The sequence below is a fragment of the Hyla sarda genome, unplaced genomic scaffold, assembly GCF_029499605.1.
Source record: "Hyla sarda isolate aHylSar1 unplaced genomic scaffold, aHylSar1.hap1 scaffold_58, whole genome shotgun sequence".
NCBI lineage: Eukaryota > Metazoa > Chordata > Amphibia > Anura > Hylidae > Hyla > Hyla sarda.
Window position 1 is genome coordinate 190,142 of NW_026610592.1, and position 14,209 is coordinate 204,350.

The window sequence follows — 14,209 nt, forward strand, 5'->3', positions numbered from 1 at the left end:
TATCAAGCATGCTTGAAATCGCTGGAGTGCCGCTTCATGCTTCCTGTTGGACTATTTTTGTTTGATGCACCTTTGGTCAACGTTGGAGCTGGCTGAGCACCCACAGATCTATTATATAGGGCTAGAAGCCCCTTCATGGTGCTCCTTAACTACTATTTTCAATTTTATATAATATATATATTTATGAAAAGAGCACAAACCAAAGCAACCACACTACCTGGATATGTTCCCTGTAAACTATCCTGCCTGATATGCATTGTCTTCTCTGGCTTCTTGAAATTCTTTGCCATCTTTCCCTCGCCTTGCCTACATCTCCCAGCAATCATTGCAGCACTGCTCTGTCAGCTGGCTCCCTTCTGCAGTGAGCAGCAGAGAGAGGTTCAGTGTCTGATTGGCTGAGGCTTCACACACCTCACAGTTCTTAGCACTAAAGAGAGCATGACCATCAGTGCAGGGTAGAAACCACATGGTCTGTGTCTCACAGGAAGGTGGGGGTTGCTTTCAGATAGTTATTAGGACAGAGACAGAGTGGATGGCTGGATGATGTCATTCCCTCACTTTATGCACATAAGTAACAACTAAAGAGGGGAGACTGCTCTATATAGCTAATGAATGATATTTAGACAATTAAATACGTTGATGAGAGGAAAAGATGGGCTATAGGTTTAGTTTCCCAGAGTACCCCTTTTTACACCTGTGGAATCATTTTAGGGCTCTTTTTTTCTGTATAAGTCATTCCCCATGCAGGATTAATAAGGTTAAGTTTTATGAGTTAGGATAATTATACATGCAGTTATTCCAAATATGCAAACAACATTTTTTTTTCTTTACTTTTTTGTATGGGGAGGGTTAATTTATATTTGTAAAAACAGATTTCTTTTTCTTTACACGTTAACAGCCAATTACTGTTGGGGCTTGCTGGAAGATGTGGTTTTGCAACTTTTGTAGGTCTAGAGTTTGGTGACCAATGCCCAAGGGGACTTGTATGAGCAATGGTTAGATGACTTATACAGATTTATGCAGGACATATGTCCTTTATTGATCTAAGTGATTTACATACATCCCACTCCATACATCCTACAACACGCGCTCAGAGATAAGAGACGGACTGCAGTTCTGGAGATCGTGGAGGTCCCAGCAGTCAGACCCTCCTCAATTATACTCTTACCTTCAACCTGTGGATATGGATTAAGACATTTTTACTGCATCCTTGAGGACTGATTTTTTATTTTCTCTGTAATTAATTGTTTTGCATTGTAGTATAAGCCCTCTGTGGTTATGCACAACATCAGAAACCTTGGTTACTAGTTTATTTTGTTAAAGTGAGCTACACATATCTTTCTTCTTGTTCATTGTTTCATAAACCTTGTTGTTATCATTCATGAGTCAACCTAAAAGAAGTATTTCCTAGAGAAAAGTGATATTTGCCCAAAATTTCCTACAAATAAAGACACCATCGTTGGACCTCTGTTGTCTCATTATGTCAAAGTCTTGGCTTTGGATCCCCTGATACTGTTCTAGTCGAGAGCAACCCTTTCTGACGGAGGATATTACAACAATCATGGAAGGCTGGATGAGGCAAATCATACAGATTATCTGATTTACTTATGTGTGAAGGAAGAAGAGGAGAAGAAGGAGAAGGAAAACAAAGAAGAGGAAGAGGAAAAAGAGGAGGATGAAGGGGAGGAAAAAGAAGAGGAAGAGAAGGAGAAAAAGAAGAAATATGAAGAGGAGAAGGAGAACGAAGATGAGAAGCAGGATGAAGGGGACAATGAAGAAAAAAAAGAAGAGAAGGAGGAAGAGAATGACAGAAAGGAGAAAGAACAAGTGGAGAAGAATGAAGGGCAGAATGAAGCAGAGGAAGAGGTAAAGAAGGAGAAAGATGAAAAGGTAATAGAAGAAGAAGAAGAAGAAGAGCTAACTTGCTGCACGTGGTTTTGTACACCAACTAGAGCCTTCATCAGCAGCGTAACAAACTTTTTCTTTACCAAATGTGGAGGACTCCCTTAACATCAAGTGGAGTCTGGAGGAGGCGCTGTTAAAGAGATTATCAATAGGTATTACCTTTCTTCCCTTCCCAGCAGCTCACTTCTGATTTGGTCTCTACTCTTCCTAATACCTTCTGGTATGAAAAGGTAGATCTTAGATGGCAGAGCAGGTACTATGCTGAAGCCTTTACATGCAGGTGAAACCAGTGGCAGCAAATGTATGCAACATTGTGTGTACATTGGCTACCATATGGAGGCATGGTTTTGCCCACATGTGGTGACCACAACAAAGTACTTGACCCACCATCTCATTCCCCCCCTTTTATTCCAGGTGATAAGTCAACAGGGAAAGAGACCAAGCTTGAAGTGAGCCACTGGGAACCAGGGAAAGATAATGCCATTTTAGATGCTGAGATAACCCCTTTAACATGTAGAGGCAAATGAGGCGCCATTACTATCAGGAGGGTTCATTTGCCTCATATGGGGTAGGAGGAGACCCCCTTTAAGATCAAAGATTGGAGGACAAGACTCCCTTAAGACCACTGGAGTCTGGAGGAGGCGCTGTTAAAGAGGTTATCAAGACAGCTGAAAAGGTATGACCTTCCTTCGCTTCCCAGCCACTGGAGAGAGGGAAAAGTTTATGCCATTTTAGCTCCTTTGATAACCCCTTTAACATAAAGAGGCAAATGAGGCGCCTATAACATCAGGAGGATTCATTTGCCTCATAAGGGGTAGGAGGAGACCCCCTTTAAGATCAAAGACTGGAGGACAAGACTCCCTTAAGACCACTGGAGTCTGGAGGAGGCGCTGTTAAAGAGGTTATCAAGACAGCTGAAAAAGTATGACCTTACCTCGCTTCCCAGCAGCTCACTTCTGCTTTGGTCTTGACTCATCCTGATACCTTCTGGTATGAAAATGGAAGGCCGAGATGGGGGAGCAGGTAGCATGTTGCAGTCGTCACATGCAGGCGAAATCAGTGGCGGCAAATGTATGCAACATCGGAGGCCTGGTTTCACCCACATGTGGTGACCACAACACATTACCTGACCCCTTATTTCAGCCACCCCCTTTATTCCAGGTGAGAAGGTATAGGGATGAGATGAGAGCTATGTGGAAAAGAACCACTGGAGGTAGGGGAAAGTTTATGCCATTTTAGCTCCTCTGATAACCCCTTTAACATATAGAGGCAAATGAGGCGCATTTAACATCAGGAGGATTCATTTGCCTCATAAGGGGTAGGAGGAGACCCCCTTTAAGATCAAAGACTGGAGGACAAGACTCCCTTAAGACCACTGGAGTCTGGAGGAGGCGCTGTTAAAGAGGTTATCAAGAAATCTGAAAAGGTATGACCTTACCTTGCTTTCCCAGCAGCTCACTTCTGGATTGGTCTCGACTCGTCCTGATACCTTCTGGTATGAAAATGGAGGGCCGAGATGGGGGAGCAGGTAGCATGTTGCAGTCGTCACATGCAGGCGAAATCAGTGGCGGCAAATGTATGCAACATCGGAGGCCTGGTTTCACCCACATGTGGTGACCATAACACATTACCTGACCCCTTTTGTCAGCCACCCCCTTTATTCCAGGTGAGAAGGTATCGGGATGAGATGAGAGCTAACTGGAAAAGAGCTGGAGGGAGGGGAAAGTTTATGCCATTTTAGCTCCTTTGATAACCCCTTTAACATATAGAGGCAAATGAGGCGCCTTTTACATCAGGAGGATTCATTTGCCTCATAAGGGGTAGGAGGAGACCCCCTTTAAGATCAAAGATTGGAGGACAAGACTCCCTTAAGACCACTGGAGTCTGGAGGAGGCGCTGTTAAAGCGGTTATCAAGACAGCTGAAAAGGTATGACCTTCCTTCGCTTCCCAGCCACTGGAGAGAGGGAAAAGTTTATGCCATTTTAGCTCCTCTGATAACCCCTTTAACAGAGGCAAATGAGGCGCCTTTAACATCAGGAGGATTCATTTGCCTCATAAGGGGTAGGAGGAGACCCCCTTTAAGATCAAAGACTGGAGGACAAGACTCCCTTAAGACCACCGGAGTCTGGAGGAGGCGCTGTTAAAGAGGTTATCAAGACAGCTGAAAAAGTATGACCTTACCTTGCTTCCCAGCAGCTCACTTCTGCTTTGGTCTTGACTCATCCTGATACCTTCTGGTATGAAAATGGAGGGCCGAGATGCAGGAGCAGGTAGCATGTTGCAGTCGTCACATGCAGGCGAAATCAGTGGCAGCAAATGTACGCAACATCGTATGTACATTGTCTACCACATGGAGGCCTGGTTTCACCCACATGTGGTGACCACAACACATTACCTGACCCCTTATTTCAGCCACCCCCTTTATTCCAGGTGAGAAGGTATCGGGATGAGATGAGAGCTATGTGGAAAAGAGCCACTGGAGAGAGGGAAAAGTTTATGCCATTTTAGCTCCTCTGATAACCCCTTTAACATATAGAGGCAAATGAGGCGCCTTTTACATCAGGAGGATTCATTTGCCTCATAAGGGGTAGGAGGAGACCCCCTTTAAGATCAAATACTGGAGGACAAGACTCCCTTAAGACCAGTGGAGTCTGGAGGAGGCGCTGTTAAAGCGGTTATCAAGACAGCTGAAAAGGTATGACCTTCCTTCGCTTCCCAGCCACTGGAGAGAGGGAAAGGTTATGCCATTTTAGCTCCTCTGATAACCCCTTTAACAGAGGCAAATGAGGCGCCTTTTACATCAGGAGGATTCATTTGCCTCATAAGGGGTAGGAGGAGACCCCCTTTAAGATCAAAGATTGGAGGACAAGACTCCCTTAAGACCACTGGAGTCTGGAGGAGGCGCTGTTAAAGAGGTTATCAAGACAGCTGAAAAGGTATGACCTTCCTTCGCTTCCCAGCCACTGGAGAGAGGGAAAAGTTTATGCCATTTTAGCTCCTCTGATAACCCCTTTAACAGAGGCAAATGAGGCGCCTTTAACATCAGGAGGATTAATTTGCCTCATAAGGGGTAGGAGGAGACCCCCTTTAAGATCAAAGACTGGAGGACAAGACTCCCTTAAGACCACCGGAGTCTGGAGGAGGCGCTGTTAAAGAGGTTATCAAGAAAGCTGAAAAAGTATGACCTTACCTCGCTTCCCAGCAGCTCACTTCTGCTTTGGTCTTGACTCATCCTGATACCTTCTGGTATGAAAATGGAGGGCCGAGATGCAGGAGCAGGTAGCATGTTGCAGTCGTCACATGCAGGCGAAATCAGTGGCAGCAAATGTACGCAACATCGTATGTACATTGTCTACCACATGGAGGCCTGGTTTCACCCACATGTGGTGACCACAACACATTACCTGACCCCTTATTTCAGCCACCCCCTTTATTCCAGGTGAGAAGGTATCGGGATGAGATGAGAGCTATGTGGAAAAGAGCCACTGGAGGTAGGGGAAAGTTTATGCCATTTTAGCTCCTCTGATAACCCCTTTAACATATAGAGGCAAATGAGGCGCCTTTTACATCAGGAGGATTCATTTGCCTCATAAGGGGTAGGAGGAGACCCCCTTTAAGATCAAATACTGGAGGACAAGACTCCCTTAAGACCAGTGGAGTCTGGAGGAGGCGCTGTTAAAGCGGTTATCAAGACAGCTGAAAAGGTATGACCTTCCTTCGCTTCCCAGCCACTGGAGAGAGGGAAAAGTTTATGCCATTTTAGCTCCTCTGATAACCCCTTTAACAGAGGCAAATGAGGCGCCTTTAACATCAGGAGGATTCATTTGCCTCATAAGGGGTAGGAGGAGACCCCCTTTAAGATCAAAGATTGGAGGACAAGACTCCCTTAAGACCACTGGAGTCTGGAGGAGGCGCTGTTCAAGAGGTTATCAAGACAGCTGAAAAGGTATGACCTTCCTTCGCTTCCCAGCCACTGGAGAGAAGGAAAAGTTTATGCCATTTTAGCTCCTCTGATAACCCCTTTAACAGAGGCAAATGAGGCGCCTTTAACATCAGGAGGATTAATTTGCCTCATAAGGGGTAGGAGGAGACCCCCTTTAAGATCAAAAACTGGAGGACAAGACTCCCTTAAGACCACTGGAGTCTGGAGGACGCGCTATTAAAGAGTTTATCAAGACAGCTGAAAAGGTATGACCTTCCTTCGCTTCCCAGCCACTGGAGAGAGGGAAAAGTTTATGCCATTTTAGCTCCTCTGATAACCCCTTTAACAGAGGCAAATGAGGCGCCTTTAACATCAGGAGGATTAATTTGCCTCATAAGGGGTAGGAGGAGACCCCCTTTAAGATCAAAGACTGGAGGACAAGACTCCCTTAAGACCTTTGGAGTCTGGAGGAGGCGCTATTAAAGAGGTTATCAAGACAGCTGAAAAGGTATGACCTTCCTTCGCTTCCCAGCCACTGGAGAGAGGGAAAAGTTTATGCCATTTTAGCTCCTCTGATAACCCCTTTTATAGAGGCAAATGAGGCGCCTTTAACATCAGGAGGATTCATTTGCCTCATAAGGGGTAGGAGGAGACCCCCTTTAAGATCAAATACTGGAGGACAAGACTCCCTTCAGACCAGTGGAGTCTGGAGGAGGCGCTGTTAAAGCGGTTATCAAGACAGCTGAATAGGTATGACCTTCCTTTGCTTCCTAGCCACTGGAGAGAGGGAAAAGTATATGCCTTTTTAGCTTCTCTGATAACCCCCTTAACATATAGAGGCAAATGAGGCACCTTTTACATCAGGAGGATTCATTTGCCTCATAAGGGGTAGGAGGAGACCCCCTTTAAGATCAAAAACTGGAGGACAAGACTCCCTTAAGACCACCGGAGTCTGGAGGAGGCGCTGTTAAAGAGGTTATCAAGACAGCTGAAAAAGTATGACCTTACCTTGCTTCCTAGCAGCTCACTTCTGCTTTGGTCTTGACTCATCCTGATACCTTCTGGTATGAAAATGGAGGGCCGAGATGCAGGAGCAGGTAGCATGTTGCAGTCGTCACATGCAGGCGAAATCAGTGGCAGCAAATGTACGCAACATCGTATGTACATTGTCTACCACATGGAGGCCTGGTTTCACCCACATGTGGTGACCACAACACATTACCTGACCCCTTATTTCAGCCACCCCCTTTATTCCAGGTGAGAAGGTATCGGGATGAGATGAGAGCTATGTGGAAAAGAGCCACTGGAGGTAGGGGAAAGTTTATGCCATTTTAGCTCCTCTGATAACCCCTTTAACATATAGAGGCAAATGAGGCGCCTTTTACATCAGGAGGATTCATTTGCCTCATAAGGGGTAGGAGGAGACCCCCTTTAAGATCAAAGACTGGAGGACAAGACTCCCTTAAGACCTTCGGAGTCTGGAGGGGGCACTATTAAAGAGGTTATCAAGACAGCTGAAAAGGTATGACCTTCCTTCGCTTCCCAGCCACTGGAGAGAGGGAAAAGTTTATGCCATTTTAGCTCCTTTGATAACCCCTTTTACAGAGGCAAATGAGGCGCCTTTAACATCAGGAGGATTCATTTTCCTCATAAGGGGTAGGAGGAGACCCCCTTTAAGATCAAAAACTGGAGGACAAGACTCCCATAAGACCACTGGAGTCTGGAGGAGGCGCTGTTAAAGAGGTTATCAAGACAGCTGAAAAAGTATGACCTTACCTCGCTTTCCAGCAGCTCACTTCTGCTTTGGTCTTGACTCATCCTGATACCTTCTGGTATGAAAATGGAGGGCCGAGATGTGGGAGCAGGTAGCATGTTGCAGTCGTCACATGCAGGCGGAATCAGTGGCAGCAAATGTACGCAACATCGTATGTACATTGTCTACCACATGGAGGCCTGGTTTCACCCACATGTGGTGACCACAACACATTACCTGACCCCTTATTTCAGCCACCCCCTTTATTCCAGGTGAGAAGGTATAGGGAGGAGATGAGAGCTATGTGGAAAAGAGCCACTGGAGGTAGGGGAAAGTTTATGCCATTTTAGCTCCTCTGATAACCCCTTTAACATATAGAGGCAAATGAGGCGCCTTTTACATCAGGAGGATTAATTTGCCTCATAAGGGGTAGGAGGAGACCCCCATTAAGATCAAATACTGGAGGACAAGACTCCCTTAAGACCAGTGGAGTCTGGAGGAGGCGCTGTTAAAGCGGTTATCAAGACAGCTGAAAAGGTATGACCTTCCTTCGCTTTCCAGCCACTGGAGAGAGGGAAAAGTTTATGCCATTTTAGCTCCTCTGATAACCCCATTTACAGAGGCAAATGAAGCGCCTTTAACATCAGGAGGATTCATTTGCCTCATAAGGGGTAGGAGGAGACCCCCTTTAAGATCAAATACTGGAGAACAAGACTCCCTTAAGACCAGTGGAGTCTGGAGGAGGCGCTGTTAAAGCGGTTATCAAGACAGCTGAATAGGTATGACCTTCCTTTGCTTCCTAGCCACTGGAGAGAGGGAAAAGTTTATGCCTTTTTAGCTCCTCTGATAACCCCCTTAACATATAGAGGCAAATGAGGCGCCTTTTACATCAGGAGGATTCATTTGCCTCATAAGGGGTAGGAGGAGACCCCCTTTAAGATCAAAAACTGGAGGACAAGACTCCCTTAAGACCACTGGAGTCTGGAAGAGGCGCTGCTAAAGAGGTTATCAAGACAGCTGAAAGGGTATGACCTTACCTTGCTTTCCCAGCAGCTCACTTCTGGATTGGTCTCGACCCGTCCTGATACCTTTTGGTATGAAAATGGAGGGCCGAGATGGGGGAGCAGGTAGCATGTTGCAGTCGTCACATGCAGGCGAAATCAGTGGCAGCAAATGTATGCAACATCGTATGTACATTGTCTACCACATGGAGGCCTGGTTTCACCCACATGTGGTGACCACAACACATTACTTAACCCCTTATGTCAGCCATCCCCTTTATTCCATTTGAGAAGGTATCGGGATGAGATGAGAGCTAACTGGAAAAGAGCCACTTGAGGGAGGGTAAAGTTTATGCCATTTTAGCTCCTTTGATAACCCCCTTTACAGAGGCAAATGAGGCGCCTTTTACATCAGGAGGATTCATTTGCCTAATAAGGGGTAGGAGGAGACCCCCTTTAAGATCAAATACTGGAGGACAAGACTCCCTTAAGACCAGTGGAGTCTGGAGGAGGCGCTGTTAAAGAGGTTATCAAGACAGCTGAAAAAGTATGACCTTACCTCGCTTTCCAGCAGCTCACTTCTGCTTTGGTCTTGACTCATCCTGATACCTTCTGGTATGAAAATGGAGGGCCGAGATGAGGGAGCAGGTAGCATGTTGCAGTCGTCACATGCAGGCGGAATCAGTGGCAGCAAATGTACGCAACATCGTATGTACATTGTCTACCACATGGAGGCCTGGTTTCACCCACATGTGGTGACCACAACACATTACCTGACCCCTTATTTAAGCCACCCCCTTTATTCCAGGTGAGAAGGTATAGGGAGGAGATGAGAGCTATGTGGAAAAGAGCCACTGGAGGTAGGGGAAAGTTTATGCCATTTTAGCTCCTCTGATAACCCCTTTAACATATGGAGGCAAATGAGGCGCCTTTTACAACAGGAGGATTCATTTGCCTCATAAGGGGTAGGAGGAGACCCCCTTTAAGATCAAATACTGGAGGACAAGACTCCCTTAAGACCAGTGGAGTCTGGAGGAGGCGCTGTTAAAGCGGTTATCAAGACAGCTGAAAAGGTATGACCTTCCTTCACTTCCCAGCCACTGAAGAGAGGGAAAAGTTTATGCCATTTTAGCTCCTCTGATAACCCCTTTAACATATAGAGGCAAATGATGCGCCTATAATATCAGGAGGATTCATTTGCCTCATAAGGGGTAGGAGGAGACCCCCTTTAAGATCAAAGACTGGAGGACAAGACTCCCTTAAGACCACTGGAGTCTGGAGGAGGCGCTGTTAAAGAGGTTATCAAGACAGCTGAAAAAGTATGACCTTACCTCGCTTCCCAGCAGCTCACTTCTGGTTTGGTCTTGACTCATCCTGATACCTTTTGGTATGAAAATGGAGGGCCGAGATGGGGGAGCAGGTAGCATGTTGCAGTCGTCACATGCAGGCGAAATCAGTGGCAGCAAATGTACGCAACATTGTATGTACATTGTCTACCACATGGAGGCCTGGTTTCACCCACATTTGGTGACCACAACACATTACCTGACCCCTTATTTCAGCCACCTCCTTTATTCCAGGTGAGAAGGTATCGGGATGAGATGAGAGCTAACTGGAAAAGAGCCACTGGAGGGAGGGGAAAGTTTATGCCATTTTACCTCCTCTGATATCCCCTTTAACATATAGAGGCACATGAGGCGCCTTTTACATCAGGAGGATTCATTTGCCTCATAAGGGGTAGGAGGAGACCCCCTTTAAGATCAAAGACTGGAGGACAAGACTCCCTTAAGACCTTCGGAGTCTGGAGGGGGCGCTATTAAAGAGGTTATCAAGACAGCTGAAAAGGTATGACCTTCCTTCGCTTCCCAGCCACTGGAGAGAGGGAAAAGTTTATGCCATTTTAGCTCCTTTGATAACCCCTTTTACAGAGGCAAATGAGGCGCCTTTAACATCAGGAGGATTCATTTTCCTCATAAGGGGTAGGAGGAGACCCCCTTTAAGATCAAAAACTGGAGGACAAGACTCCCATAAGACCACTGGAGTCTGGAGGAGGCGCTGTTAAAGAGGTTATCAAGACAGCTGAAAAAGTATGACCTTACCTCGCTTTCCAGCAGCTCACTTCTGCTTTGGTCTTGACTCATCCTGATACCTTCTGGTATGAAAATGGAGGGCCGAGATGTGGGAGCAGGTAGCATGTTGCAGTCGTCACATGCAGGCGGAATCAGTGGCAGCAAATGTACGCAACATCGTATGTACATTGTCTACCACATGGAGGCCTGGTTTCACCCACATGTGGTGACCACAACACATTACCTGACCCCTTATTTCAGCCACCCCCTTTATTCCAGGTGAGAAGGTATAGGGAGGAGATGAGAGCTATGTGGAAAAGAGCCACTGGAGGTAGGGGAAAGTTTATGCCATTTTAGCTCCTCTGATAACCCCTTTAACATATAGAGGCAAATGAGGCGCCTTTTACATCAGGAGGATTAATTTGCCTCATAAGGGGTAGGAGGAGACCCCCATTAAGATCAAATACTGGAGGACAAGACTCCCTTAAGACCAGTGGAGTCTGGAGGAGGCGCTGTTAAAGCGGTTATCAAGACAGCTGAAAAGGTATGACCTTCCTTCGCTTTCCAGCCACTGGAGAGAGGGAAAAGTTTATGCCATTTTAGCTCCTCTGATAACCCCATTTACAGAGGCAAATGAAGCGCCTTTAACATCAGGAGGATTCATTTGCCTCATAAGGGGTAGGAGGAGACCCCCTTTAAGATCAAATACTGGAGAACAAGACTCCCTTAAGACCAGTGGAGTCTGGAGGAGGCGCTGTTAAAGCGGTTATCAAGACAGCTGAATAGGTATGACCTTCCTTTGCTTCCTAGCCACTGGAGAGAGGGAAAAGTTTATGCCTTTTTAGCTCCTCTGATAACCCCCTTAACATATAGAGGCAAATGAGGCGCCTTTTACATCAGGAGGATTCATTTGCCTCATAAGGGGTAGGAGGAGACCCCCTTTAAGATCAAAAACTGGAGGACAAGACTCCCTTAAGACCACTGGAGTCTGGAAGAGGCGCTGCTAAAGAGGTTATCAAGACAGCTGAAAGGGTATGACCTTACCTTGCTTTCCCAGCAGCTCACTTCTGGATTGGTCTCGACCCGTCCTGATACCTTTTGGTATGAAAATGGAGGGCCGAGATGGGGGAGCAGGTAGCATGTTGCAGTCGTCACATGCAGGCGAAATCAGTGGCAGCAAATGTATGCAACATCGTATGTACATTGTCTACCACATGGAGGCCTGGTTTCACCCACATGTGGTGACCACAACACATTACTTAACCCCTTATGTCAGCCACCCCCTTTATTCCATTTGAGAAGGTATCGGGATGAGATGAGAGCTAACTGGAAAAGAGCCACTTGAGGGAGGGTAAAGTTTATGCCATTTTAGCTCCTTTGATAACCCCCTTTACAGAGGCAAATGAGGCGCCTTTTACATCAGGAGGATTCATTTGCCTAATAAGGGGTAGGAGGAGACCCCCTTTAAGATCAAATACTGGAGGACAAGACTCCCTTAAGACCAGTGGAGTCTGGAGGAGGCGCTGTTAAAGAGGTTATCAAGACAGCTGAAAAAGTATGACCTTACCTCGCTTTCCAGCAGCTCACTTCTGCTTTGGTCTTGACTCATCCTGATACCTTCTGGTATGAAAATGGAGGGCCGAGATGAGGGAGCAGGTAGCATGTTGCAGTCGTCACATGCAGGCGGAATCAGTGGCAGCAAATGTACGCAACATCGTATGTACATTGTCTACCACATGGAGGCCTGGTTTCACCCACATGTGGTGACCACAACACATTACCTGACCCCTTATTTAAGCCACCCCCTTTATTCCAGGTGAGAAGGTATAGGGAGGAGATGAGAGCTATGTGGAAAAGAGCCACTGGAGGTAGGGGAAAGTTTATGCCATTTTAGCTCCTCTGATAACCCCTTTAACATATGGAGGCAAATGAGGCGCCTTTTACAACAGGAGGATTCATTTGCCTCATAAGGGGTAGGAGGAGACCCCCTTTAAGATCAAATACTGGAGGACAAGACTCCCTTAAGACCAGTGGAGTCTGGAGGAGGCGCTGTTAAAGCGGTTATCAAGACAGCTGAAAAGGTATGACCTTCCTTCACTTCCCAGCCACTGAAGAGAGGGAAAAGTTTATGCCATTTTAGCTCCTCTGATAACCCCTTTAACATATAGAGGCAAATGATGCGCCTATAATATCAGGAGGATTCATTTGCCTCATAAGGGGTAGGAGGAGACCCCCTTTAAGATCAAAGACTGGAGGACAAGACTCCCTTAAGACCACTGGAGTCTGGAGGAGGCGCTGTTAAAGAGGTTATCAAGACAGCTGAAAAAGTATGACCTTACCTCGCTTCCCAGCAGCTCACTTCTGGTTTGGTCTTGACTCATCCTGATACCTTTTGGTATGAAAATGGAGGGCCGAGATGGGGGAGCAGGTAGCATGTTGCAGTCGTCACATGCAGGCGAAATCAGTGGCAGCAAATGTACGCAACATTGTATGTACATTGTCTACCACATGGAGGCCTGGTTTCACCCACATTTGGTGACCACAACACATTACCTGACCCCTTATTTCAGCCACCTCCTTTATTCCAGGTGAGAAGGTATCGGGATGAGATGAGAGCTAACTGGAAAAGAGCCACTGGAGGGAGGGGAAAGTTTATGCCATTTTACCTCCTCTGATATCCCCTTTAACATATAGAGGCACATGAGGCGCCTTTTACATCAGGAGGATTCATTTGCCTCATAAGGGGTAGGAGGAGACCCCCTTTAAGATCAAATACTGGAGGTCAAGACTCCCTTAAGACCAGTGGAGTCTGGAGGAGGCGCTGTTAAAGGGGTTATCAAGACAGCTGAAAAGGTATGACCTTCCTTCGCTTCCCAGCCACTGGAGAGAGGGAAAAGTTTATGCCATTTTAGCTCCTCTGATAACCCATTTTACAGAGGCAAATGAGGCGCCTTTAACATCAGGAGGATTAATTTGCCTCATAAGGGGTAGGAGGAGACCCCCTTTAAGATCAAATACTGGAGGACAAGACTCCCTTAAGACCACTGGAGTCTGGAGGAGGCGCTGTTAAGGAGGTTATCAAGACAGCTGAAAAGGTATGACCTTCCTTTGCTTCCTAGCCACTGGAGAGAGGAAAAAGTTTATGCCTTTTTAGCTCCTCTGATAACCCCCTTAACATATAGAGGCAAATGAGGCGCCTTTTACATCAGGAGGATTCATTTGCCTCATAAGGGGTAGGAGGAGACCCCCTTTAAGATCAAAAACTGGAGGACAAGACTTCCTTAAGACCACTGGAGCCTGGAAGAGGCGCTGTTAAAGAGGTTATCAAGACAGCTGAAAGGGTATGACCTTACCTTGCTTTCCCAGCAGCTCACTTCTGGATTGGTCTCGACTTTTCCTGATACCTTTTGGTATGAAAATGGAGGGCCGAGATGGGGGAGCAGGTAGCATGTTGCAGTCGTCACATGCAGGCGAAATCAGTGGCAGCAAATGTATGAAACATCGTATGTACATTGTCTACCACATGGAGGCCTGGTTTCACCCACATGTGGTTACCAC

At 46.5% G+C, this 14,209-nt stretch overlaps 1 protein-coding gene across 19 annotated transcripts in view; it reads left to right on the forward strand.

Moving 5' to 3' along the window:
* The window catches only part of LOC130340261 (golgin subfamily A member 6-like protein 22), a 548,567-nt gene that overhangs the window by 19,375 nt on the left and 514,983 nt on the right, over positions 1-14,209 (forward strand). For all 19 annotated transcript variants that reach the window (XR_008880418.1, XR_008880419.1, XR_008880421.1 and 16 more), the window contains one exon: positions 1,618-1,890. Coding sequence is in view for 13 of the 19 variants with exons in the window: in XM_056554161.1 (XP_056410136.1) it covers positions 1,618-1,890 (273 nt within the window). In the remaining 6 variants the exon portion in view is untranslated. The remainder of the gene's footprint in view (positions 1-1,617; positions 1,891-14,209) is intronic.